Source organism: Toxotes jaculatrix, chromosome 24 (genome assembly GCF_017976425.1).
Source record: "Toxotes jaculatrix isolate fToxJac2 chromosome 24, fToxJac2.pri, whole genome shotgun sequence".
Taxonomy (NCBI): Eukaryota; Metazoa; Chordata; class Actinopteri; family Toxotidae; genus Toxotes; species Toxotes jaculatrix.
In genome coordinates this window covers 9,222,943-9,246,615 of record NC_054417.1, presented here as the reverse complement: position 1 = coordinate 9,246,615, position 23,673 = coordinate 9,222,943, and the positions used below count along the sequence as shown (strand labels likewise).

The window sequence follows — 23,673 nt, the reverse complement described above, 5'->3', positions numbered from 1 at the left end:
TGTTTCATTCAAAAATAAAAACTAAGAGAACTAGGGGGAAGTTGAGAAGATAATAAAAGTAGCTGTTTTCGAGGTTTATACTTCACGTTGGTCCACAATGCAGAAATATACTGCAAACTCAAATCAATATGAACAGCTGTGAAAATGAGGCACTCCTCTACGACAGCATTTTTCCACTTCCTGCATTGAAAATTTTCAGCTCTTGTTCAATATTGCAGACGTCGCCTTGACATGATTTGTCTGTCAGCGCTGTCAAACATCGGCCCCTGCTGGCTCCTGACACCGAGGGACACTTTGAGATTAATTTGTCAGCCACAACTTTTCTGTCTGTCACACTGCCTCACTTTCACACTGTGTGACCAAGTGTGTTTGAGGGGTTTTTTCTTTTAAATTCCAATCTCTTTAGGTTAATTATTAGCACTTGCATGTGTAAAAGCAGATGGCTGGGGAGATGATGACATCAGACACAGACACACAGCTCGTTATCAACTTCCCCTTAACTGAAAATGCAAAAAAGGCCAAAGCTCACATATTCCAGCCCCTGAACTGAGAATATTTGCTGTTTTTTTTTTAAGTCATGTAAATTGACCTGATAGTAAATTGAATATTGTAGGGTTTTGGCCTGTTGATTGGACAAAACAAGGAAGGAAATGTCCATTTAGACTTTAGAACAATGTGACGGGTATTCTTCTTAATTTTCAATTAACAATTAATCAGGAAAATAAGGAAAATAATTGCTCCTTGTAATGAACCAGAGATGTTCAGGATGTTTTAGCTCATTGTTTTGGCGTTTGGCTTTAAGGTTCACAGATTCTAAAGACAAAGTTAGCAAGTTTCTAACTAGTTGTCCTGAAAAGCTGAAGGGGTTATTTCACTATTACATGTATGTGTAGCCTGGCAGAGGTGGTTGGGAGGAGGAGGGTGGAGCGTGGTATGGGGGGATGACCTACATGGTGTGGCGCTTATTCTTCACCAGGTTGATGTCTCCAGGCTGCAGCTCGGGGATCCACCTCTCCAGCTCTTCGATCCAGTGATATTTCATGGAGGCTGGGGCGACAATCAAGAAAGGCCACTCCTGCCTGAATGCGCACGCCACCGCAATGGCCTGCACCGTCTTCCCAAGACCCATCTGGACCGACCAAATCAACACACGGCGAAGGGGGAGAAAAACAAGTCAATCGTGCAGCGACTCTGCGATAAATTGCATATGACGGCCGAGCTGATGTGAGGCCCAAGAGTAATAAGGTCTCAGAATGATTCTTTTGTCAAAACAGATTAGGCACGTGGGAGCGCAGCACAGGGCTGACAAATTAATTTGGAAGGCATGCAGCGAAGTCTCAGGTTCATTTTTTTGGAAAATAGATTTCCTGAGCCAGCGTTGTGTGTGCTTACCTCATCAGCAATCATACATCTGTAAAACAAAAGAAAAAAGAGAAAACTTTATCAGATGGGTTTTGAGACAAGGAAATTACTTTGTAGAGCTGACCAGCAGGCGATAAAACCTATATGCTATAAAAAGACAGAGTTTAAAAAGACAACAGACCCTGCAGCACGAGGGCTTTGCTCAAGGGCACAACAGCATTAATTAGAGAGGCTTTTATTCTGATAGGCTGTTAAGACATTTCTGGCTTGTCCAAGGATTCATACCAGAAACTGTCCTGTCACAAGCCGATTTCTCAAACCTTTGTGGCTGCGGAAAACGCACACACAAAGTCAAAGTCGTGAGGCACTACTGCCACCTCAGAGTCAGCTGCTCTTGGACAAATTTCAAGTCTGTCGCTTGTGATTTAGGGATGCAGTGGTACTTTGTCTGAGTCAGAGAACTGTTGTTGCTGTTCAATATTTATGTTGTTGTTCCTATTGAATATTTCTGTTTCTGATGTAGCTGAGAGCCTTTGGAGAGTGTTTGGGTTCATCTGGTCCCCACTAAAAGAAAGTAACATGCCGAGTGATGCAGATGTACATCTAATCAGAGTTTAATTCCTGATATAGAACGATAGAGGAAAATGTCTAAGAAATGTCTAAGAAAACAAGACATCAAATTTGTTATTATGTCTGTTTAAAGCATAACAAGTTGTTGCACAGAAGTCAAGCTTACACTCTGGCAATACTCACAGGTACAGAATGAGCAACTGAGGTTTAAAATATATTGGCTGTTCATTTAATAGTTCATACAAGTCAGGGCTCTATTCATTGTCTAAGGGGAAACGCCAGATTTAATATCTTGGGGACATCAAGAGTTCAGGGGTCAGTTCTCCAGCTGAGCTTTAAAGAAGGGGTGGAGCGTTTTTATTTGTATTGACATAACTATGATGTGAATCAGTTTAAGCCGTGGTGGGTTGGAAGCAAAGAAGGTGGACAACATTTTACACTCCAAGAACAAAAGACAGGCTATATATACACAGAGAAATGGCAGGCCCATTCATTATGAGATCGCATCATGCAAAATATTTGTAAGAGAGCAAGATTAACCTGCAAGCAATAGAACAGCCAACTAGCTCCCTTTCCACTGTAGATTATAAGGAACAATGAAAGCACGACACAGCCCTCAGCTCAAGTTGTCCCCATGGAAAAAGTGTAGATAGATCAACCTCTGGTTCTCTCTGCCCAGTGGGTTTGGGCCTATTGTCATGACCTTGCTTATTCATAAACGCTTCCAACATCATGTCAGAGCAAACAGTGCAACAGAGCAGCTCTGAACACCTCAGACACACTCTCTCATTATTCTTTCTCCTCCTCCTCCACCTCCTCCCCCCATCTCCGCCCCATTTCTCTCTTTCAGCCGAGGAACATGATTAATGTGCACCTTGCCACTGGTGGTTTTTCTAATTGCCAGCACACCGGCCCAGTCAGCGCAATGCGCATGCACACACACACACGGGCCCTGTGTGTGTAAAATGCACACAAAGGAGAAGACATGCAAAAAATACACAAAATACACACAGACAAGTGAACAAAAGGAAGTCTGCGCATAAATGCAGACACATGTAAACTTACAAACACACACACACATATATATATGTGTGTCTGGATGTGTGTGTGCTTGCGCATACACCCACCCACCCACGCTCGCAAACTAGGGAGGGAGTGCGGCTGGGGCAGGTGCTTGCCATTTCTCAACACATTAATCATCCTCCTTTAAATAACCTGAGTGTCGTCTTGACGGTTTGAGACTGCGAGGATGCTGCAGTGCTGTTGCCTGACGACGGCACGGTCCCTGTCACCGCATCTTTCTAATGTTATCTCTGAAACCCACAAGCCCCAAAGTGTCAGGAAATGGGCTCCTCTACCTCCCAAGCTGGCTACGATAATTTGATGGCTTTGACCTCTGCACGGTGATGTGTTGTGTGGCCCTGTGTCTAACCCCAATCTTCCAGCCCTGTTAAGGTTCTCTTCTGAGGACTGGACTTGTAGTGCGCCCTGGTCAGCGGGAAAATTGCTCAGAGGTTGGACGCTGCACAAAAGGCTGACTCAAAGGGTGCTACAGTATGTCACGCTTGGACCCACTGGGCTCTCGCACACAGTTATGGGTTCAGAGTGCAGTTTTGCTGTATACTGTGAATGTACTTAAAATCAAAACAAAGTAGCCTTTAGTGGAAAAGGTTTTAGCTAGAGTGGAGATGGAAGACTACTCCATGTTTCAACAGCACGTATGACTTTAAAAGGAAAAGTTTAAATCCTAGCTATATGGGGCAACCATTTTTCATACTACATATTAGAACAAATCTCCTGCCGTTTTCATCCGAGCACCAATCAGGATTTAGAAACACCTGAATCAGAATCTTGCTGCTGAATAGCACAAAATGATTTTATGGAACCACTGTGTACAGGCTCTATCCGTATTATGAATTATCATGATATCATTTTTATGGGCCAGTACAAATAAATGCATTATTGCACAATTGCCTAAATACATCAACTTGTGTGTGTACAAAGGACAAACTCCCTCACTGGAACGACTCCTCTCAGTGATTTGACCATCACAGGCAGAGACAATGCAGCGTGCTTATTGATCCCCTCTCGCCTCAGCAGAGCAGGCCTTATTCAATAAAAGCACAGACAGTCACTTAAAAAATATTTTGGACAAATCAGAGCAGGTTGGACATGAACTGAATCACATGGCTGGATTCAAACTGCAGTCAACACCTTAATGGAGGTGACCAAGAGCCCTTAATGGATTTACTTTTACTCCAAATTGATGCTTTTTTTTTTTTCATTATCTGGGTAGGCCCACTCAGAGTACTGCATTTTACAGATGCACCCTGGGTAAATTTTAGAAATTTTAGAAATATAGATGTCAGCACTCAAATGGCAAACTTCTGCTGAACTTTCCAAACAACACAATCAACCACATCTCATGGGTTTTTATTATCATACTGTACCACAACTTTCCCACATTATCCCTCATCTAACTCCATAAAATTCACTCACCCTCCTACACAGACCGATACAACGGGCTCCATAAGTATTGCAACATTTGATGTTTTGGTTCGGTACTCTTGATGCTCTGGATGTGAAAAGACACAATGACTATGAGATTTAAAGGAAAAATCCGCCCACGGATACTCCTACTCTGTTAGATATCCAACATCAATCTGTCAGTATCCAAAGATACTGAATGAACAAATAAAGCAGCTCCGCCCTGTATTTAGTTTGGGTTATTACATTCCTGCAATCTTAGCCAAACATCCTCAGTCCTCCTCCTAAAAGCCTTTTCTCTTCTAACATTAAAAGTGAAAACATATTGTCAAACATCAAACATCATGTCAGTGTTCGTACTTTCAGATCTCCCTCTGCCTATAATTTCTCGTTCTAATGCCTCTTTTGCTTGTCTCCAGAGAGAAGCAGTGCCCGCGCTCCTCTTCCTGTCACATTGATGCCAACTGACTGAGGTAGCTGTCCACGCGATGCAGTGAGAGCCAATTGACTTCTGACCCACCCGAGTAACAAAGCAGCGCCTCCCAGTGTTCTTGAATCAATATGGCCGCTCCGCATCACAGTAGCGGTGCTCAGATTGGCTCCCCCTGTGCTGACCTTCCCGTGAAGCCAAGCGTACATCAACTGGTCGGGGAGGAGGAAATGGACAAGTCCTGCAGCTAATGCTCACCACAGCCAAACACGGATTTAAGGGCAACTCGGAAACTTCTCATGGACTGGTAATAGTTTTCAAAGATATAATGTGGACTCTTTCTGACCGTCTGAATTTTGAATATATTCACATACACTCTTGACTTTTTACTTGCTTCTTGAGCCATGTAGCTTGGTTGGAAATCACATTTTTTCACTGCACTACAGAGGCAGGGTGAGGCTGTGTCCTTTAAAGCTCCATTAGGCAAATTATCTACGTAAATTTGCCATTCTATTAGACTAAATCACACACTGATGCAGCAATAAAGAGAATGAAGATGTGCTATGTATGTCCAGATGAATTTCTATTATATGGAGACACAAACTGAGCATCTTCATCATCAGGAAATGAAAAATCAAAACATCAGTGACCAACAGAACTTCCAAAGTCGGTTGACAAATGTGCAAATTTTCTGTTCTTTGTTCCTGACTTTGCAAACAAAACGCACGCTGACCTTTATTTTCAACTGCTTTAAATAACTCTTTTTCTGAATGTTATTCTGATGTCAGAGATGTACCTTAACACATGATTTAACATTAAAATTTTCAAAAACATAACTAAGATATACAAAGTGACTGGCACTGCCTACCGTCCATTCTTTGATAAAGCAAATTTCACACCCTTTCTTTGGAATGGCATCAGGCCCTGCAGAAGCTTCTGAGGGAGGCCTGACAGTTGCTGTGACCATCTTGTATCACAGCGAGAGGTCTGTAGGTCATCATCATCCATTTTCATCAGTTCCTGATTTTATGGTGGGAAAAAAAAAATCACAGTTAAAAACAAAATGTACATCTTTTCCTAAAGTATTTTTGGGGCTTTTTGTGCCTTTATTCTTGAAAAAGAGAGAGGGGAATGACATGCAGCAAAGGGCCAGTTGATGGAACCCCAGGCCACTGCAGGGAGGACTACAGCCTACGCTCATGAGGTGACCACTCTATCAAGTGAGCTATACAACACCCCATAAAACAAACATCTGAATGCTCCCGCAACACATATTAGACATATAAGAACACATTTGTTTATTTATGAATTCAGTTTCAAAACATATATCATACGTAAATACGTACTTTCCAATACACCACTTTCCACTAAAACTAATTAAACAATTACGAACGATGGCAAATTCAGTTTAACAAAATGTAGCATCCTTAGCTAAAGCTAGCATGAGACACAATGTATAATTCAATTTTCCACGAGAAACAAAGTATAATTCATAGACTAATTTTGAATTCTCCGAGGTAGTATCCTACAGCTCTACCTATGAATTGAGTTTCAAAACATATATCATACGTAAATACATACTTTCCAATCCGTCTGAGGACAAGTTACACTAAAACTAATTAAACAATTACGAACGATTGCAAATTCAGTGAAACAAAATGTTGCATCCTTAGCTAAAGCTAGCATCATTAATGGGACGTAAGGATACTTGCTTACCAAAAAAAAAGTGCCACTCGTGTTTAATAGTACTTCGGCCTTTGTCAGATAACATACTTTATTATTTTTAATATTAACCCCGGAAATGCATTTTTCGTAGTGGTGTGTTTGAGGCTAATAAGCTAGCCGTCGAGCTGGTACTTGGCTTCCCTACGGGAAAAAAAACGGCATGCTAGTATAAATGCTATTTCTCGACGACATTACAACGTAGCTGCTCCTCAAAGCAGAGCCCGTATGGCCACATACATATCGTGAGTTGGGGCAGTAACAATATTCTGTCAAATAACAGACATTTAAAACAGTTGTGTGTACGAAGTTAACAAGGAGAAAGCACGTTATATTTCAGCGTGGTTTGCCTACCCGGTGAGACGACACGGCAAAGCGCTTTACCGAGTCACGAGACTGAACAGAAATTAAGTTCAGGTGGCAAATTAAAGGTGCGCTTGATTCATAGCACCTGGTCGCAGCAGGATGTAATTATCAGAGTTGGTTGCATCTTCCTGGCACTTTGTGACCAAACTAAATCACAAGTTATTTTCAAGTACAGTAAACACTTTACATCTTTGTTAAAGGAATTACGGAATTGTCAGATAATTTGCGTGCATGCGTGCTGGCGTAACGCAAAAATATTTTCAGCACCCTACGTGTCGAACGTCAGGAGCTGACGCACTCTCCCAGCCTGCTGGACTCCGCTGCTTCTCTCTCTCACTCTGCCACAAACACTAGCTACTTCACCCTCGGTAGAGACAACGGCTGTGCACCGATTATAAACCAAAGCGGTAAGGCAACATTAGATATCTGCAGTGTCCTGTCCAACACTCACCGGTTTGCTAAAAAATTGTTAACCGGATAGTAGTAAACATGTAATACGCGCTAGTTAGCAGTAAACATCTCTCTTGCTAATCAGTGACAGCTCAGGGCGCCGGTGTTTGGCCGTATTCAAGCGCTAGCAAGCCACAATGCCAGGTGATAATGGTTAGCTTAGCCCCTACACGAAACGCAAATGTAGCTCATTATGTTGCCTTCCTCGGAGGCAGAAAAAAATACACACCTCGCAAGCAAACACCGTGTCCAAACTGTAAGCGGCCATAATTAAATTCGGCTTTGGTCCGAAAAGAAAAATAAACAGCAGTTATTCAGTATTAACACCATAATTCAATAACTTTTAGGCCTGGCTCCACAGCTCCTCTACCAGCTGTATGCGGCAACGAACAGTGTGCACTAAGGTTAAGTGTTAGCCATTTCAGTAAACTGTGCTGCAATTGAATTGTTGTGCTGCTTGATTAAATATCTCATCTGCCGAATATTAGATATGTTTATCAATTATCGGACTGAAATGTTGCACGTTGTCCGGGGTGTATAGGTTTGCGGATACCAAGGAAACATTAAATGATCACATTTCTAATGGAGTCTGGTGTGACGGGCTCGCTGTGTAGTAGGGAAAACTACCGGAGACTAGCATTTAAGTTCCACTGCTCTAAATGATCAAAACCCTTAGTGATTATGGTCTCTTGTCGTTGTAGTAGATACATGACAGTTAATGTTACATTTTCTTGCTCGATGGGGGCATATAAAAACAAGTCACACAATTATTAGTCAAGCACACATATTAACCAAGATGGAGAGTTAACCAAATAAGGGCAAAGGGGGTTAATATTGTATTTGAATATCTCTCTCTATATATAGATATAGATATAATGTTGTATTTGTATTATATATATTTTTTTTCCAAAGAATTTATTCTCGTGCACATTAATTGTAAATTGGATTTAAATAAATGAATGGTGCATTCTAGATGTCTTGATAAATTTGTTTTAAAAACTCTAAATGATGTTTAACATTGGCACATACGGTAGTTTAGTAAATCTAAGCAGCAAAATCTGCCTTGAACTACATTTATGTTAGTAAAAGGCCAAAAATCATACAGTTAATAACTCATTTTGTTGCTTGTTTACCAGTAACCCTTCTCCACTATCACTGTGATTCATTACTTCATAGACTTGGTATGGATGGACAAAGATGGACGTGAACGCTTACAAGTTGCCAGCACGGAGGCTGAGCATTCACGATAGTATCATTTTCATTAAGGTACCAGCGGAGCCTGGTGGGTGGAGAGTGGATGCTGGTTCAGTCCCTCCAGCAGCTGTTATAGAGAGTGGAGACGTTGTGCTCATCTCTACAGAGCTGGCAACTGTGCTGTCCGGCAACATGCTCTTTATTGGTGTTGTGTGTGTTCTATAACATGCCCTTTTGTGGGATTATGACCATAATTAGTATTTGTGTAAGCCACAGTAATTTGGAAGACCTCGATCTGGTTGTTCCCATGTTAGAGTGATACATTTTTACATCTGTTTTTTTCCTGCTGGGTGAGGTGTGGTGTTTTAGGAAGTGGTAAAATCATGTCTCAAATGCTCTCTTGTGATCTGCACTCTGTGACACACCCCTCCAAGGCTTAAAATAAATGCTAATAATTGTTTGCCGAAACAGTTTCACCCGCTGCTGCTTAGGCCACTGCAGCCGCGGCTCTGTTGACCATTCATTACGCAGGTTAAGGCATATTTGGAGCTGATGACATTATAAGATATTGAGGCTGAGGATGCTATGTAATAGCTTTCACCAACGATGTGGCCCCGATGACTAAATAATTCATCGCCTTCCAGGGGGAAAATCTCTCTTTCCTATAATATTTGGTCAGGGCCATTAAATAATTCATCCGTCTATCCATAAATTGTTTGTTCAATTGGTGACCTTTTCATGGGATTAAGGAAGCACAATAATAAATTCTTCAGAGACCTGGCATAACGAATGGTACAATTATGAGGCAGGATTGGATCGGATCGGTTGTCGCAGCCTGGTGTCGGTTGCTAAGTGACAGCAGGAACTTTTCCGCCCACTGTGTTTGCTGTTAAAGTCTGAGTGACTGAAAGGACAAAAACAATCACATTATGGCAGTCTAGACTTCGGCTGCGCGCAAGACCTGTTTGTGACTTCCTATGTCTTTGACAGCCTGTCAGTCACTTAGTGATGAAAGCTTCATGAAGTAGATTATATTCAGAGCTCATTATCACTCTTATCCACGCTCGTTCCTCTGCATGTACAAAAAAGACAGGGCACTTGATCTTTAATGAAATAAACAAGCCAAGTGAGTACCGGTGGAGGCTATGATCCCTTATTGTTTTTTCTATTAAATCCTCTAAAGTCATGAAAGGCAGATTTAGATGAAATGGAGGAGGGTTAGGGGTGTGGTTTCATCATACGCGAGCAGTTGCTCCTTTTCTTTCTGCAGTCAGTGTGTTTTCTGGCTAATCGACCAATAAGCTTATCTTAGATGTGCCTAAAGCAAAAATGTTTTATTGCAGCATTTCACTTTTCTTTTTCAGTAATGGGTGACATTTCAGGTGGTGCCTGCCTCTCTGAGTCAGTGGGATTAGCTGTAGCCTTGTCGTCTTGTGTGAAAAGCAGGGTGCCAGCTTTAATGGGAAGGTAGCCCAGCGAACAGCTCGGCCTCTCAGCGGCCAGCGCCTCCCCATCGACTCTCCACCTGGTCTTTGAGCACCTAGCTGGCCACAGACATGTCGCTGCTGTCCCCTATCCTCTCCTCCTCCCTGTTTGTCGCCTCGCTTTCTCCTTCGCTTTCTTTTTTGCCTCCTCTGTGCCTTTCTTCGCCTTTTCTCTCTTACCACTCTACCGCCCACCCTCCCGTTTTTCTCATCTTCCTCTCTTCTTCCTCTCAGTCTCCTTCTATCTATCCCATGTCCCTGGCTGCCCTTTCCTCCTCCTCCTCCTCTTACCCCCGCCTCCATCCTAAAGCAGAGTAGCTAATGAAGAGCCCCATTTAGCCGGTGACTTTGGTTCAGTCAGCGCTCCGTAGCGCCGGCCGGCCTGGGCTGCCGTGACTGGCTGTTCAGGCTCTGACATCACACAGGGGCCAGCTGTTGATTTGGCGCTGTCTCCAAGGCTGGCTGGCTTGATGGCTTGTGGCAGGTAGACTTGTGCTCACACAGCACTCTCCCTCCCTCCCTCCCTCCCTCCCTCTCTCTCTCTCTCTTTGTGACACCCACTCTCCCTCGCCCTCTCCCTTTACACTGCCCTCTCCCCGTCTTACACTCTCACTCAGTTGAGCGAGCGTACAAGAGGCAGCAGGCAGCTGCTGAGGAGCGAGCTGGGAGGCGACTCCAGCCTCCTCTCCAGCAAATTGCGCCTCCTGTACAATGGAAACTAAGCGGTCGAGTAGCAGAAGGGATGGAGGGCAGAGCTGCCGGGCAGGTAGGTCCTGCAGCTTCCAGCCACTTTGCTAGTGAATGGGCATGGATCTTACATGCCTTCTCTGATTTCTAATTTCCTATTAATGTTTCTTGTAGTTTATTTTATTGTGCTTTTTCAACATTTTCTTTGACATGTGCCTTTGAAGCTGTTGATTTTTCTGCTGTTTATTGCCACATAAATTGAACACACGTTCTGACAAGAGAAAATCTCCTCAGCATCAGCTTTCCTGTTTTGCATGACAGTAAGTCAGCGAGCGAGTGTGCAGTCTTTTTCTTTGGCTTGTTAAACTAAGCGCAACGTGAGATTTGGTGTGCTGTCGGCGCTGTGTTACTCAGTGAGCTGAGCCAGAGCTTTCGAAATCTCCTCGCCAGTTTGCCAGTGCTGCTTCTGCTTTTCATTACGGGGATAATTAAGCAAGATCAGCCAATAAGAGGCTTCGCTCTGCATTGTTCTCCAGCCAAGCTCATCTTCTGTCTCCCCTGTTCCCCCTGTTTGTTCTGCAGGTGTTGTCTGCAAATGGACTTTTAATGACTCTGATGGACTTTTTGAGTTATTCCTCTCACATAAGGCTCCATAGATCAAAACTGCTAGACTTGCATGTTAGTTTTCTGTGTTTATTGTTTCTCCTCTAATTGCCTAGATTGATATTCCCTGGAAGCTCTCCTATGGGATAGGTAATGGATTACCTACATGCTCTGCTGTGGATTTAATTTATTAATGCTGGCTGGCTGCGCCTCTGCTGCGCCGCACCATGCTCACACCGCCTTATGCGACCTGGAGGCAGAGCGAGCAGCACAATTAGAGGCTCATTTGTGCCTGTTTATGTGGGTTTTTTTTTTTCCTGTTTTTTTTTTTTTTTGGTTAATTCAGTCTGAGCTATTACAGGCAGTTCCTTAAACTGACACTGCCTCAGTCGGCCCGAAAATTGAGGCAAGCAGTGTATGAAAGTGATATAATTTCATAGGCTTTACACTAATCGTTTTCTGGTTCAATTATATAGCTCCCCTGTCAGTGCTTTCCTTGCTTTGCAATTAGCAGAAATGGCTAGAAAATGGGAGATTAGTTACTCAGTTAAGCAAAACACTGAAGTCAATTTTATTGCGGTTCCATGAATGTGAACCAGCATTAGTAACCTAATTAGCTGTTTATTTGATGCCTGGTTTTATTTGCCAGAGTGCATGTCCTGCACTCTGCCGAAGCCGGCTTCCTCTAAATCTGTTTGTACGGAAGTCGGCAATTAATTGCTTAGCCGTAAAATGTTTGGTTGCGTTTGCTGTGTTTCCTGTGGTTGAAATGGACAACTTTAGAAATCGGCTAAGAATAAGTGGTAGTCTTTAGTCAGAAATGGCAAGCAGGTGGCATAAAGCTGTAGCCCGTAGACATGGCATTACCTTTGTATTTGTGCCTGTGCTTTTGTCTCACGGTGCTCCACTGAATAGAGCTCTATTCAGTATTCTACACCTCTGCAGACAATATCCCAGCTGTTTGGGCACCGCTCCTGCCGTTGTCCTTTTTACGTGACACACGAGCAAAACCTCATCAGCAGCAGTAAAGCGTGAATTATTTTTCGACACATAATCTGCAACTGTGCATAGACAGAAAGATGCTGCAACTTCTTCTGTTTATTTTCTTTTTCTTCCCTTTTTTCTTTTTTTTTTTTTTTTAATTTCGCTGAGGCGCTTAGAAATCATCTGTGGATTTTCTTTGTGATCACTCAGAAGCTTGTGAAGGTGATGGCTTGTTCTTTTCCGCCCCGTGTTTGACTCATCTCCTCGTTCTCTGCCAGGAATAGAGCCGGGGATAGAGTAGCAGATAGAGGGAGGGATTGAGGGTCCTTCACCTCCAGTTGAGCTGGTTATAGCCCAGACAAGAGCCCTGATCCACGCAGAGCTGAGCAGAACAGAACAGAGCAGAGGTGTGGGAGGGAAAGGTCATCCTTTGCAAGAGAGAGGCAGGTGTGTGTGGTGTGTGTGTGTGTGTGTGCGTCTTTGTGCTTGTGTGAAGGGGAAAGAAAATAAGTATACTGGAGAGTGCTTGCCTGCCTGTTCCTGTGCATGTGTGCCATCACCACCAGGCTCTTATGCGCTTCACAGTGATTGAGAAATTTCTCATTAGCCTGCCATCGAACATAATTGTCCGTGAGAGTAGTCCGTTAAGAGCCCGGTGTATGATTAACTCGGCTCCGTGGACAGCCACCCTCATGACCCCTCTGTAGGGTTTTTCAAGAATTCAGGTCCATCAAGAATAAATATGCAGAGGAGGCTTCGTGTTTGAATGTGTGAAAAAATGTTTGTTTGCATATGTGAGTACACGGTTGTGCCAATAGTCTTGATGATTTTTGGAATTCTTGGCATCTTTGATATTAACATTATTATAAATTACTATTAATTATTTCCACGTTGAGATCGATCTGTGTTATTAATACATATATGTATTTTCCTTTTGATTTGGTGCAAATGGGAAGGTTTGAAGCATCTGTACGTGTGCATGTGCGTGTGTGTGAGGCTGCTGATATGCCATCGAGCACGGCGATAAAGGTGGTGTGAAGGGGCGATGTGACACTGAACGATGCCTGAGGGAGCCTCTTTAAGGTTGCTGCGCTCTGCGGCGACTGTAATACCAATGAACCACTCCCTGTCAGCTACAGCACAATACTGGAGGACGCACAGGCAGACGGAGCATCTATACAAGTTCACTGCTGTGTGTGTGTGTGTGTGTGTGTGTGTGTACGTATATGCATGTGTGTGTGTGTGTGTGTGTGTGTGCGTGCGTGCATGTTTTGTGTTAGAAGCCACAATCAGAGGGTGATTTCTTCCCATGACCGTGTCTGTCAAAACATTTTTGGGGTGTGCATTGTTTGCACCATTAGCATTCATGGCACTGTCTCCACCATACTGCACACACACACACACTCACACACACACAGGCTCAGTGTGAAGTCCTGAAGCCAGCCGGCTAAGCCGTGGCTGCACTGTCCGCTCAGCAGCTCTGGTCATAAAACCTGGAGCGCCCACGGCCAGATTCAGCCGCACCGCTGTCAGAGCAACTTTTACACTCTGTGTGTGTGCACGTGTGTGTGCATGTGTGTGTGTGATAGCTGCAGGACCAACACTAAATTACAGAGCAAGCTCCACATTTTTCCATTTCAGACATTTAGCTGGCACTCCTATTCGCAGCAGCTTGAATTGGCACCACTTCTGCCTTCAACCATGAGCAAGAAGGGCAAAATCTGGAGGCACAACACAGAGATGATGGTCCTGTCACACATGAACAACCGTGTAAAAATTGCTGTATGCATTTAGAAAGAGATCAGAGGCAAAAAGAAGAGCTGAGGGGTAAAGATAAGAGCATCTTGGAACAAGAGGAAAAAGATATAGGCGATTCAGACGAGAGTTGATTCTGTGTTTCCATGGCCAACATATACTAATAGATTACCTGGCTACAAACTGCATATACTAGGTTTTGCACTCTCTAGATGTAATATTGATGAATGGATCCTGCCTTGGGCATTACTCTACCGTTTTCCAGTGCCAAATAGAAATGTTACAGGCTGAAGGGGACATTTCCCTCATAGATTTGCTAAAATGTCAGTCAGAAAAGCTTTGTAAGTTTCAGTCTTCTGCTCATATTATATCACTGTATGAGATCGCATTTCGAACATGCACCAAATGGTGAATGTTCATGGTTCTGTTCATCTCTCCCACCCATCATCATCCTCTCAGGCTGCATCTCTGGTTGCAGGCTTAGGTGTCATGAGAAGGAAGATTATTAAGTGAGCAGGGATTCCACTTGACCTTTCTGTCTGGCACGGGGGTCGCACCAAGACCATGTTGGGAGCAGCAGCCAGGCCTTGGCACCGCTGGGTGCCAGAGCCAGCGTGGCACCTTGCCCGCTCACTGAGACGGAGATTAGAGGAGGAGGGAGAGACTGAGAGAGAAGCAGGGAGACAATGAGAAGCCTGGACACGGGTCAGTTATACATTTCGCTGTTGGAGAATGTGATACAGTAATTGATAAGTTGTTTGACAGAAAATGAATCAGAAACTTTTATATATTTCTTGTAAAAATGCCAATTATTCATTGGTTCAAGCTTCTCAGGATTTTGTGCTTTTCTGTGTTTAATATCTTTGTAAATTGATCTTTTGATTTTGTACTGCTGGTCGCACAATTAAGGACATTTGAGGACGTCAGTTTGGGGTTTGAGAAAATTTCAATGTTTTCTGATCAATTAATCAATCATTTAATGCAATAAACAATCAGGGGATTAATAATGACTGAAAATAATCATTAGTTTCTGCCCTAATCTGATGTTTAGCAGCTTCATTTGGCAGCCACAAGCAACTGTAACCACTTTTTCACAATATAGGGGAGGTTGCTAACTAATTAAAGCAGCAGTTCAACAGAACTGTCAAGTGAAGTGCACAGAAGACCGCTGATTTAGTAACGGAGCTGGAAATCGTATTTACTCTATCACAATTCCTATTTCAAAAGTCTTTCTCTCCAATATTCTGTCAATAGTTTGCAGCTCTGTTGTTGTTTGTGTTTTCAGATGTCTCCCCTGCCCAGCCAGTGTCACCCTGTAGTTCAGCTGGAAAGGAATTGCTGGAAAATAGAGATTGTACGCTAGGCGGTTTGAAATTTATGTGCCACCAAATGGCAGAGGATTTTCAGCTGAGAAATGCTATCTTCCCCCTCTGCTCTGTGCATTCCTAATGCTTGGTTTTTACGAGGTTGGCAGGGGTGCCTTCTCCTGTTGCCTCCACCGCACTCCCATCTCTGCTCTCATCCATTATTTATGGCGCATAGGCACGCATAGGCCCAGAAATACACACTCACCACACTTTTACTTTTTACTCTGACTCACACAAATGTTGCGGAGTTGCTGACATCCTGACTGCTGTCAGTCCGTGTGACCTCAGTGTCAGCGCCGCTCCGAACCTCTGACCTCTCTCGCCCCTAACACCACAGCGCTAACTCCGTGCCTCTTTCATTGGCAGGTCAGCAGGGGTCATGAGGGTGTCGGAGGCCCCGGTTGCTGTTCAGCGCAGCTGAAGCAGACATGGGCAAAGAAGTCTCGGATGGCATCGGTAGGCTCAGCCTCATCGACTTCACCAGCTACATCCTCCTTCGCCACAACCACCACTGGCTACGTATCAAGTACGTCTGTTTATTTCTGTTTGACAGGAATAGTCAGGGAATGTGATAAACACTCTGGGGAACTCACTGTTCAAGTCAAGTTTAAATCCGGGTGTAGAACAAATTTTAACCGAAAATCTGCAAAAGAAAATGTGAATTCTGCTGTTATGTGAATACTAGGAGTTGGGAGTAATCAAGAGAGACGGTTGGTGGTGCTAATTCTCCAGTCGGTGCCATTAAACCTTTGCAGAAGAAGAAGACATAACGAGATAGCCTAATTAACACAGCACCAGTCAAATCACAATGATGGAAAACGTGATGGAAGCATGACGTTTGTTTTTATTTGAGGAAGGTTACAGTCTCCTCATCGCTGCACACAGATCTGATGTTTTAGTCTAACGCAGTTTTTTGTCTTTTCTTTTTCTCTTCAGTGGAAGCTTGAGTGAAATTTAAGTCATATTCTTCATGTACCTCATAATTTATTCACTAACTCTGTTTCGGTTTTTTGCATTTTATTTTTATTTGGCAAAACTTTTCTGCACATAAACACAAGTGGATGGAAACACACTGAAACAGGAACGGGCTGCATGGACATAATTAATATCTCAATAATTATCCTGACATTAACTCTAATGTTGTTATGACACACTGTAAATATGGAAGTGTATCACATGATGCCGATTTTCCATCATTTGCAGGAGATGGTATTTTTCAGTTCAAGGACACCAGACTATTCACACCAATTGAACACAATGTAATAGTGCTACACTGTGAAAAAAATGTCAGTCAGAAGTGTTTGATTTTTAAGAATCCTTTCTAAACACTCAGTGCTGCTTGGTGTTTTCTTAAATAACAATATAGTAAATAAATGAGCCATTAAAAAAAAATGTTAATTGAATCTCATTTACATCAATCTCAGCCCCAGTGGGATGCTTTGGTACAGCGTTAACATGAAAGAAGTAAAGAAGTGTTTATATACCTGTGGAGCAGTGAAGGAAAGCAGGAATTCATTCAGATCAAACACAACAATTATTCTGCAATGCACATGACTGATGGCGACTCGAGTTAAAAGTTTCCTTCCTGCTACAGTGCAGCAACATCAGCTGATGAAAGCAAATAGCTGTCATTACACAGAGTGGATTATTCATAATATGACATTACAATATCATTAGCTATATATATAAGAAATGTATGATGTCCGTTCCCAGTCTCACTCATAAGAGACCAATTTGCTGCTCCCGAAATTCCAAAGCGTTTCCTTAATGTAAGAGTAAGGATCAAATGATGATCCATATTACTTATGCAGTCAAAACATCAGGGATTCCAAACAGGCACACTGTGCAATTACCTCGGCTATGAGAGACGAGACAGTGAAATTCGAATGCATCAAAGTCTGAAGCCAAATTTAGTCCAACACTCAAGTCCCATGATAAAATGTGTTTGGAAGAATGAATGATTTGGTGAGGGACAAAATAGCTATCCATCACAAGCCTGGCTCTTGAAAATATCTGTCCAATATTGCAGATCTTCAACCAAGCGACTCAAGAGACTTCACTCATCAAAATGTCAGCAACAGACACTAAATATTCAAAGGCGTGCGCAGCACTCTGGAGTATTAAGCTGTTTTCCTTCAGAATGTAAAAATAATGTAAAGCAGCAGCCGGCGTTGCTTTTGTCAAACCTCTGACAGGTCATTGAAATTCAACATCTGACTCTCCAGTGCCCAGCTAAATTTTAGCTCACCTCTTAGCCTCGCACAGCATTGGGTTAGCGGTACATTTGCCTGGCAGAGGAGCTCAAGAGAGCAGCGGACCTCACTGGAAGTCCATTACTCTGACATAGAGGAATCGGATGCCACCTTTTTAAAGCTGTCTCAGCTCTTTTGGGACGGAGATAAACAATCAAGTCTCAGCCTGCCGCTTTGCTGCTCAGCGATCAGATAGGAAAATGGCTCTGATCACTGCTAGGCAAATAGGTTGAGGCCCCCGCTGATTGGTGGGAGCTGAAACACACACGCGGCCAGTCACGTACACACTCGAGCACAGAGTAAGTGCTGTCATGTGTGGATCCAGTTTTGATGTGCAAAGTGAATTTGATGAGCCCGTTTCTAATTAACCTATTAATCATAGCTCTCATGTACCAGATGTCTGCCCTCCCTTCTCATGTGTGCGCGTGTGTGTCTGTGCGTGTGTTTCGCTGCATGGGGCCTGCCTGCATAATTAGGGCATATCAGCAGGACGAACTCGCACCATGACTTAAACATTGGGAGGTCATGGCATTACACAGATATTTCCTACAAAGGACCATAGGTGCAAAGCAACTCCTGTTACAGGATCAGCAACAATGTGAGGTTCCCAGCCCGCCAACCCGAAAAGTCTCCATGTTTTATGCACAATATTTGCACCAGTGTCATTAAAGTACCCACACTGAGGATTTTTGGAGTTAAAGTCGGGACGCGGGCCTTTCACCTTCATGTCTTTCTGCTGAGATTACCTCTATATAGTTTTGTGCTGGTAATTAAAGTTTTTTGGGCGACTGCACACAGATTCAATTAGTAACTTTTCCCCGTTGGGACATTAATCAAATGAAAACACAATTTAATAATTATGTTGTAAATCAGTTTAATACCAAATTAAGTTTAATACAAAATAAATACCTTTATATGGTGATTAGGAGCATTTCTGTCAAAGTTATATTATATTTTTTGGGGCCCAAGAGGAGACAAATCTAAATCTGTCTCGTCTCATAAGAGCAAGCTGTCCTCCTGCTGTCCTGTCCAGTCATGTCCATTGTCTCTTGCTGAACAGCTGCAGAGCTGTGAGACAGCACAGAAGAGAGCAGTGACTGATGACCACAGACTGTTTTGAAGACACTAACTGCCCCTCTCCTCTTTCACCTGCTTGTCACTTCATTGACCTTTCTCACGGCGGACATTTTGAGTTGTCAAGCACAGGTGTAACTAATAACATTAATAATGGCTGAATTCCATTTACACTTGGAGCCTTCACTAATGTTATCAGTTACACCTGTGTTTGTCCTGCTGTAACAACTCTGAATGTCGGCCGTGAAAACATTTGTTCGGCTGGTCCGTGGGAAATGTGCATCTTTCCACTTGATGTGAGTCACTGTTTTTTGCCCCTGCGGTGTCGTAGCTTTCTCTTTCAAAATAATTCCCACAAGAAAAAATGAAACAAATAAAAAACGGACTGCACCTCAGGTGAAGAGCAGGTGTTTTTCTGTGGACCTGATCTAATGATCCAGTGTGAGCAAGTAAGTTTCCTTTATTACTTCTTGCATAAATAACTATTTATCAATTTATCTACATTTATCTGTAGTGTTTTTCCAAAGTGTAAGTGCATATAATTGCATTTATATTGCTGTTTGCATTTTTCAAATGAATAATAAATAAAATAAAGTAATTCTGAACTTTTTCATCTTTGTCACAGTCCAAAGGAGAAGAAGCATGAAGATGATGATGATGATGCTGCTACCACAGCCATTTTACTCTTTACTGTGTAGGAGCAGAAAGCTGGATATGCATTGATCTTTATCTTGTGCCTTTCAAGATTTTTGCAGCAGATTCTGATGCTAATATTTGAAAAATCCATTAACAATAAATCAATATATTTATGACCAGTATATTCACTGAGCAGGATTGCAGTTGAAAAACTATTCAGTGATGGATCTTGACATGTTTTCTAAATGACCTCAACAATATCTTTGGCATATGATTTATTCTGTAACTTCTTGTTGCTTATCAGTTGCTTAACATTTTTTCAGTGACTCAAGGCTTTTAAACTTAAATAAAAGATTGTAAAAATTGTGAACTACAACTTGTCCTAACTTGCAACCTACGAAAACCTTTTGTCATAAACACCTGTGATTCTTTTAATTTGTTAAAAAGAAAGTGTCCCTTACAATCATATTCCTTCCTTTCAGGTTCTCTCTATTTGCCAGCATCTCCCAGTAAGACTTTGCAATGAGAATGTCCGATACTGCTGACAGTGAAACGATGAAGGTTTCCGAGGCCACCGACCCGGTGTCATCTCCAAAAGACAACGCCACCAAGTCTGAGGTTTCGGACCAGAGCCAGAGCAGCAGAGATGAACACGGCAGCAACAGTAAGAGGGACATACAGGTAAAGAACAGTGACGCCTCCTGCAACTGAATGAGATTTATTTTCACCCTAAAAACTCTCAAGTCCCCTTCCTGTATTCCTCTGGTCAGTATTGACAGAATGATTGAGCACTTTTGGTAAAGAAAGTGTCAGTTTCAGATAGTCATTTTTCGACATTTCCTCAGCCCTGTCTATAAGCATCTCATCGTGGAGGGTTAGAGGTGTCAGTAGTCTGACCGAACCCGAGACTGAGCTGAGGACACTTGACAGTTTACCAAATATTTTCACTTTTCTCCACACTCCTCTCCATGAAAATTCAGTAACAGTCAACGTCAAACACAAACTGCCCCGGGGATCTCCTGTCACCTGCAGCATTCAAGATGATTTTCCCGACTGCTCCAGCAAGCAAAATTATTCCTGAGAAGTATAATCTGCACAGGCTGAAATAATAAGGCTCGACTCCACTTTGCCGCAGCACCTAGGCCAGTCAGAGTGAGACTCACTCCCATCTGTCTGGGCTGCTGAGAGACGTCCAAGTTGTAAAAATCATCTGGGCATGTGAACTAGTGAATCTCATGTATCCTCCATGGGAGACGTTTAAGCAGCGATCTGCTGGGGATTTGGGACAGCTGAGATCACTTTCAAATAAACTGCTAATTAATTAGGTCTCTATGTCATTGCAACAAATGTGCTTTGGGACTGTGGAAAATTTGTACATGTTAATTTGGCTTTTAAAGTAAAACTGGTGCTGACTGGTTTGTGCCCACAGAGGAATGGACACTCAAAAAAGCAAAACTGGCGAAACAATGTGAAATCTCTTCAAGTGTGGTCAAGGAAACAAAATCCAGGAAGGGAAAAGGATTGTCTCTTTGGCTGCAACCTAAAAATAGGATTCAGGCCAATCTGGCCTTGTGGTTGGAGGCAGGCAGAGCGAGGGAGTCAGGCAAGCAGATAATCTGGAGCTCAAATCCTGGCTTATCTACCAACTTCCTGTGTCTTTGTTACCCTGAGGAACAGAATGACACCAGCATGGGGGAGCTGCAGTCGAGAGAGGAGGGGGACCCAGGAGGAAAAGGGAGGGAGGGATGAGTTGAGAGGTTGTAAGGAGGAGGGATCAAGGAGAGAAGCAAGGTAAAAGAACATGACAGACAGGGTATTGAAGAAAACAGGAGGTAGAGCAGAGGGAAAAAGAAAAGCGTGAAGACAGAGGTGGGGAAACGATTTCTCCTCCTTAAATCATTCTTCTCAGCAGAAAAGAAAAGCTCAAGTAATAAAGTAAATCTGGTCAAAAGAACTAGCCACAGACCACAATACTTTAAAGCTGCATCTGTTCCGAGCAAAAAAAAAGAACTTGAGAGATGAAACGGCTCAGTCTTCCTCTTGGAAATGAAAAGTTGACTTCATAAGCAATAAAACGCACCATTGCTCAATTCAATACAGTCAGAGGTTTTGCTGCTACGGCTGTATTTGGTCTGGTATGAACAGTGGTTTATGATGGCTAATGTTAACAAACCACTTAGATATTGCTTTATAACTGACATCACTGGTTTTTATGACCATTCTCCGCAAGGGCACCTCTTTTCAGTTCCGTTACGTCGCCTAATGATGATGTCTAGTGCAGGAATACATTGACAAAAGACAGAAAAGGAAAAATGAATGTAGTGGCTGAAATTAGCAGTGGCAAATCTCTCTGCCCCCATGTCTCAGCTTAAATTGACTTTGTATGTATCCCTGCCCCCTCTAATGTTTTCTGTGACCTCTCCAAATGTAGGCTGTATCTAACTTCTTACCTCTCGTTCTGCTCCCTTTCCTAAAACTCACCCTGGCATAATTATTCCGTGGTCACGGGATATGCCAAGATATGCTGACGGCACTGAAGCCCCTGACCTTTCCGCTTGTAGTTTTCAGCAGTAGAGGAGGTGAAGCTAATTCTGTCGCTCTGTGTAAGAGCAACGGTTAAATGCCTGAACTGTTCATTGTGGGAGAAATGGAGGAGGTAGGGAATGCGGATAAGAAACGGGAGACTGTGGCTGGAGGGGGGGCAGAAAAGCATTCCGACAGAGGAAGGGGGGGCGGGGAGGGACTGGGTGACTTTGCCACCATCTGCCTCCAGCTCTCCAGCTCTGTCCTCTGCGGTAGGACAGGTGGCTGGTGGCCGCCCTACTTCTGCTGACTTCAGCCCTTTCCCTCTCCCCCTTTCCCATTCCTTTATCTCCTGCCGGCATTGTTCATTCCCCACCGGCCCCACGCCACTCAATTAGCTGGTGTAGCGGTGCGCTCACAGTCCCAGCCCTCTCCTCCACCCACCTCCTTACCCCTCCCCTCCACATCCATATTACCTGATACAGAAAGGGGCGCGGCAGGTCACAGGCATTGGAGATGGGCGAACAGTGGTCCATTTCAATTTTTTATAGGTGTTATTTGGCCCTCGAGCTCAACGAGGGAGGGGTTGTCCTTTTGATTTTTAGAGGACAGGTGGGAAGGACAGAGCGGTGCGTGTGCACATGTGTGAGTAGATGCATGTTGGGATTAGGAAGCAGAGGACTGGGCTCTGTTACAAGTTAGACTGAAATGGCTCCTGCCAGGTCTCCCCCCTCCTCCCATCCTCCCCTCCTCTGTGCGTGCTACTGAGAGACCTTCTGTTTATACGTACACGTACACACAGACACAGCCACTAGTGCGTAAAGCGCAGAGGCACCGAGCTGTCTCACACACTGTTGGGCGGCTGCATCTCACCTCCAGTGCCTGGGTCTGATTCACATGACAGCTAAATGGCGCTGGGAGCAACGCATAAAACTGACCCGAATCGCTCGCAGCCAAATGTCTGGCTTTTGTTTTCTGCAGTATGTGTGTGTGTTTTCAAGAGAGAGTGTGTGTGTGTGTGTGTGTGAGAAAGAGGCCCTACAGTGCAACCACTTTGGTACCATATGTTCTGCAGAAATTAATTCATGCTCCCAGGAAATTGTGAATGTTCAACTTGAGATTTCATGCTGCAGAAGGGATTTTTCTTTTATTTTTGCAGATCAATGCACCTAAATTTTGTTCTGTGCTCTTAAATTTTTCAGTTTAGGAACAAACATAAAAACACGGGCAGGAATATATATGGGGATTTTTTTTGTTTTGTTTTGCTTTTTTTTTTCTTGCCGTCTTGAATTGTTATGCTCTTTTGCAGAGCTAGTAGCGCACGCACGCACAAAATGTAGGCCAGTCATATTTAATTCAAACTTCTGCACTTTTACCACGTTTATAAAGTAACAATCCTCTTTTCCCCTCCAAACTTCTGTGGTTTGTTTGATTTTTTTTTTTTCCCCCTGTGCACTTCTTCCCTGCACCCCTCCCCTACCTATGGACAGCCTGTGAAGTACTCTAAGGTAGGGTACGTTCGACATGCATGTTGTGCAAGGATGCTCCCGCCTGTCTCATGTGCACTTGGACTGCGTTGTTTGCTTGAATTGAGTTGGAAGTTGTACGTGTGTTTCCTGTCAAGCAAGTTGTTATCGTACGCATTGCTGCTGACACATAAAATGACTTCAGTGCAATATGTTGAGATGCCATTACATGAATTACAGTGGAGGCTCTGGTGTGAGCTG

The 23,673-nt window shown here is 43.3% G+C and overlaps 2 protein-coding genes across 12 annotated transcripts in view; one reads left to right on the top strand and one right to left on the bottom strand.

Moving 5' to 3' along the window:
• zranb3 (zinc finger, RAN-binding domain containing 3) overlaps positions 1 to 7,722 on the bottom strand; it is a 70,066-nt gene extending 62,344 nt beyond the window's left edge. Inside the window, 4 exon segments of the mRNA XM_041032806.1 lie at positions 951 to 1,129; positions 1,393 to 1,411; positions 5,718 to 5,869; positions 7,617 to 7,722. Coding sequence (XP_040888740.1) covers positions 951 to 1,129; positions 1,393 to 1,411; positions 5,718 to 5,869; positions 7,617 to 7,655 — 389 coding nt within the window. The 5' untranslated portion in view covers positions 7,656 to 7,722.
• Positions 7,243 to 23,673, top strand: part of LOC121177737 (R3H domain-containing protein 1-like) — a 41,521-nt gene continuing 25,090 nt past the window's right edge. For 9 of the 11 annotated variants that reach the window (XR_005893354.1, XR_005893355.1, XR_005893353.1 and 6 more), the window contains exons 1-4: positions 7,243 to 7,344; positions 15,828 to 15,987; positions 19,906 to 20,104; positions 23,437 to 23,454. Coding sequence is in view for 8 of the 11 variants with exons in the window: in XM_041032055.1 (XP_040887989.1) it covers positions 19,946 to 20,104; positions 23,437 to 23,454 (177 nt within the window). In the remaining 3 variants the exon portion in view is untranslated. Of the gene's footprint in view, positions 7,345 to 10,701; positions 10,832 to 15,827; positions 15,988 to 19,905; positions 20,105 to 23,436; positions 23,455 to 23,673 lie in introns of those variants that run through there. The other 2 variants (XM_041032053.1, XM_041032057.1) reach the window with 2 other exon arrangements.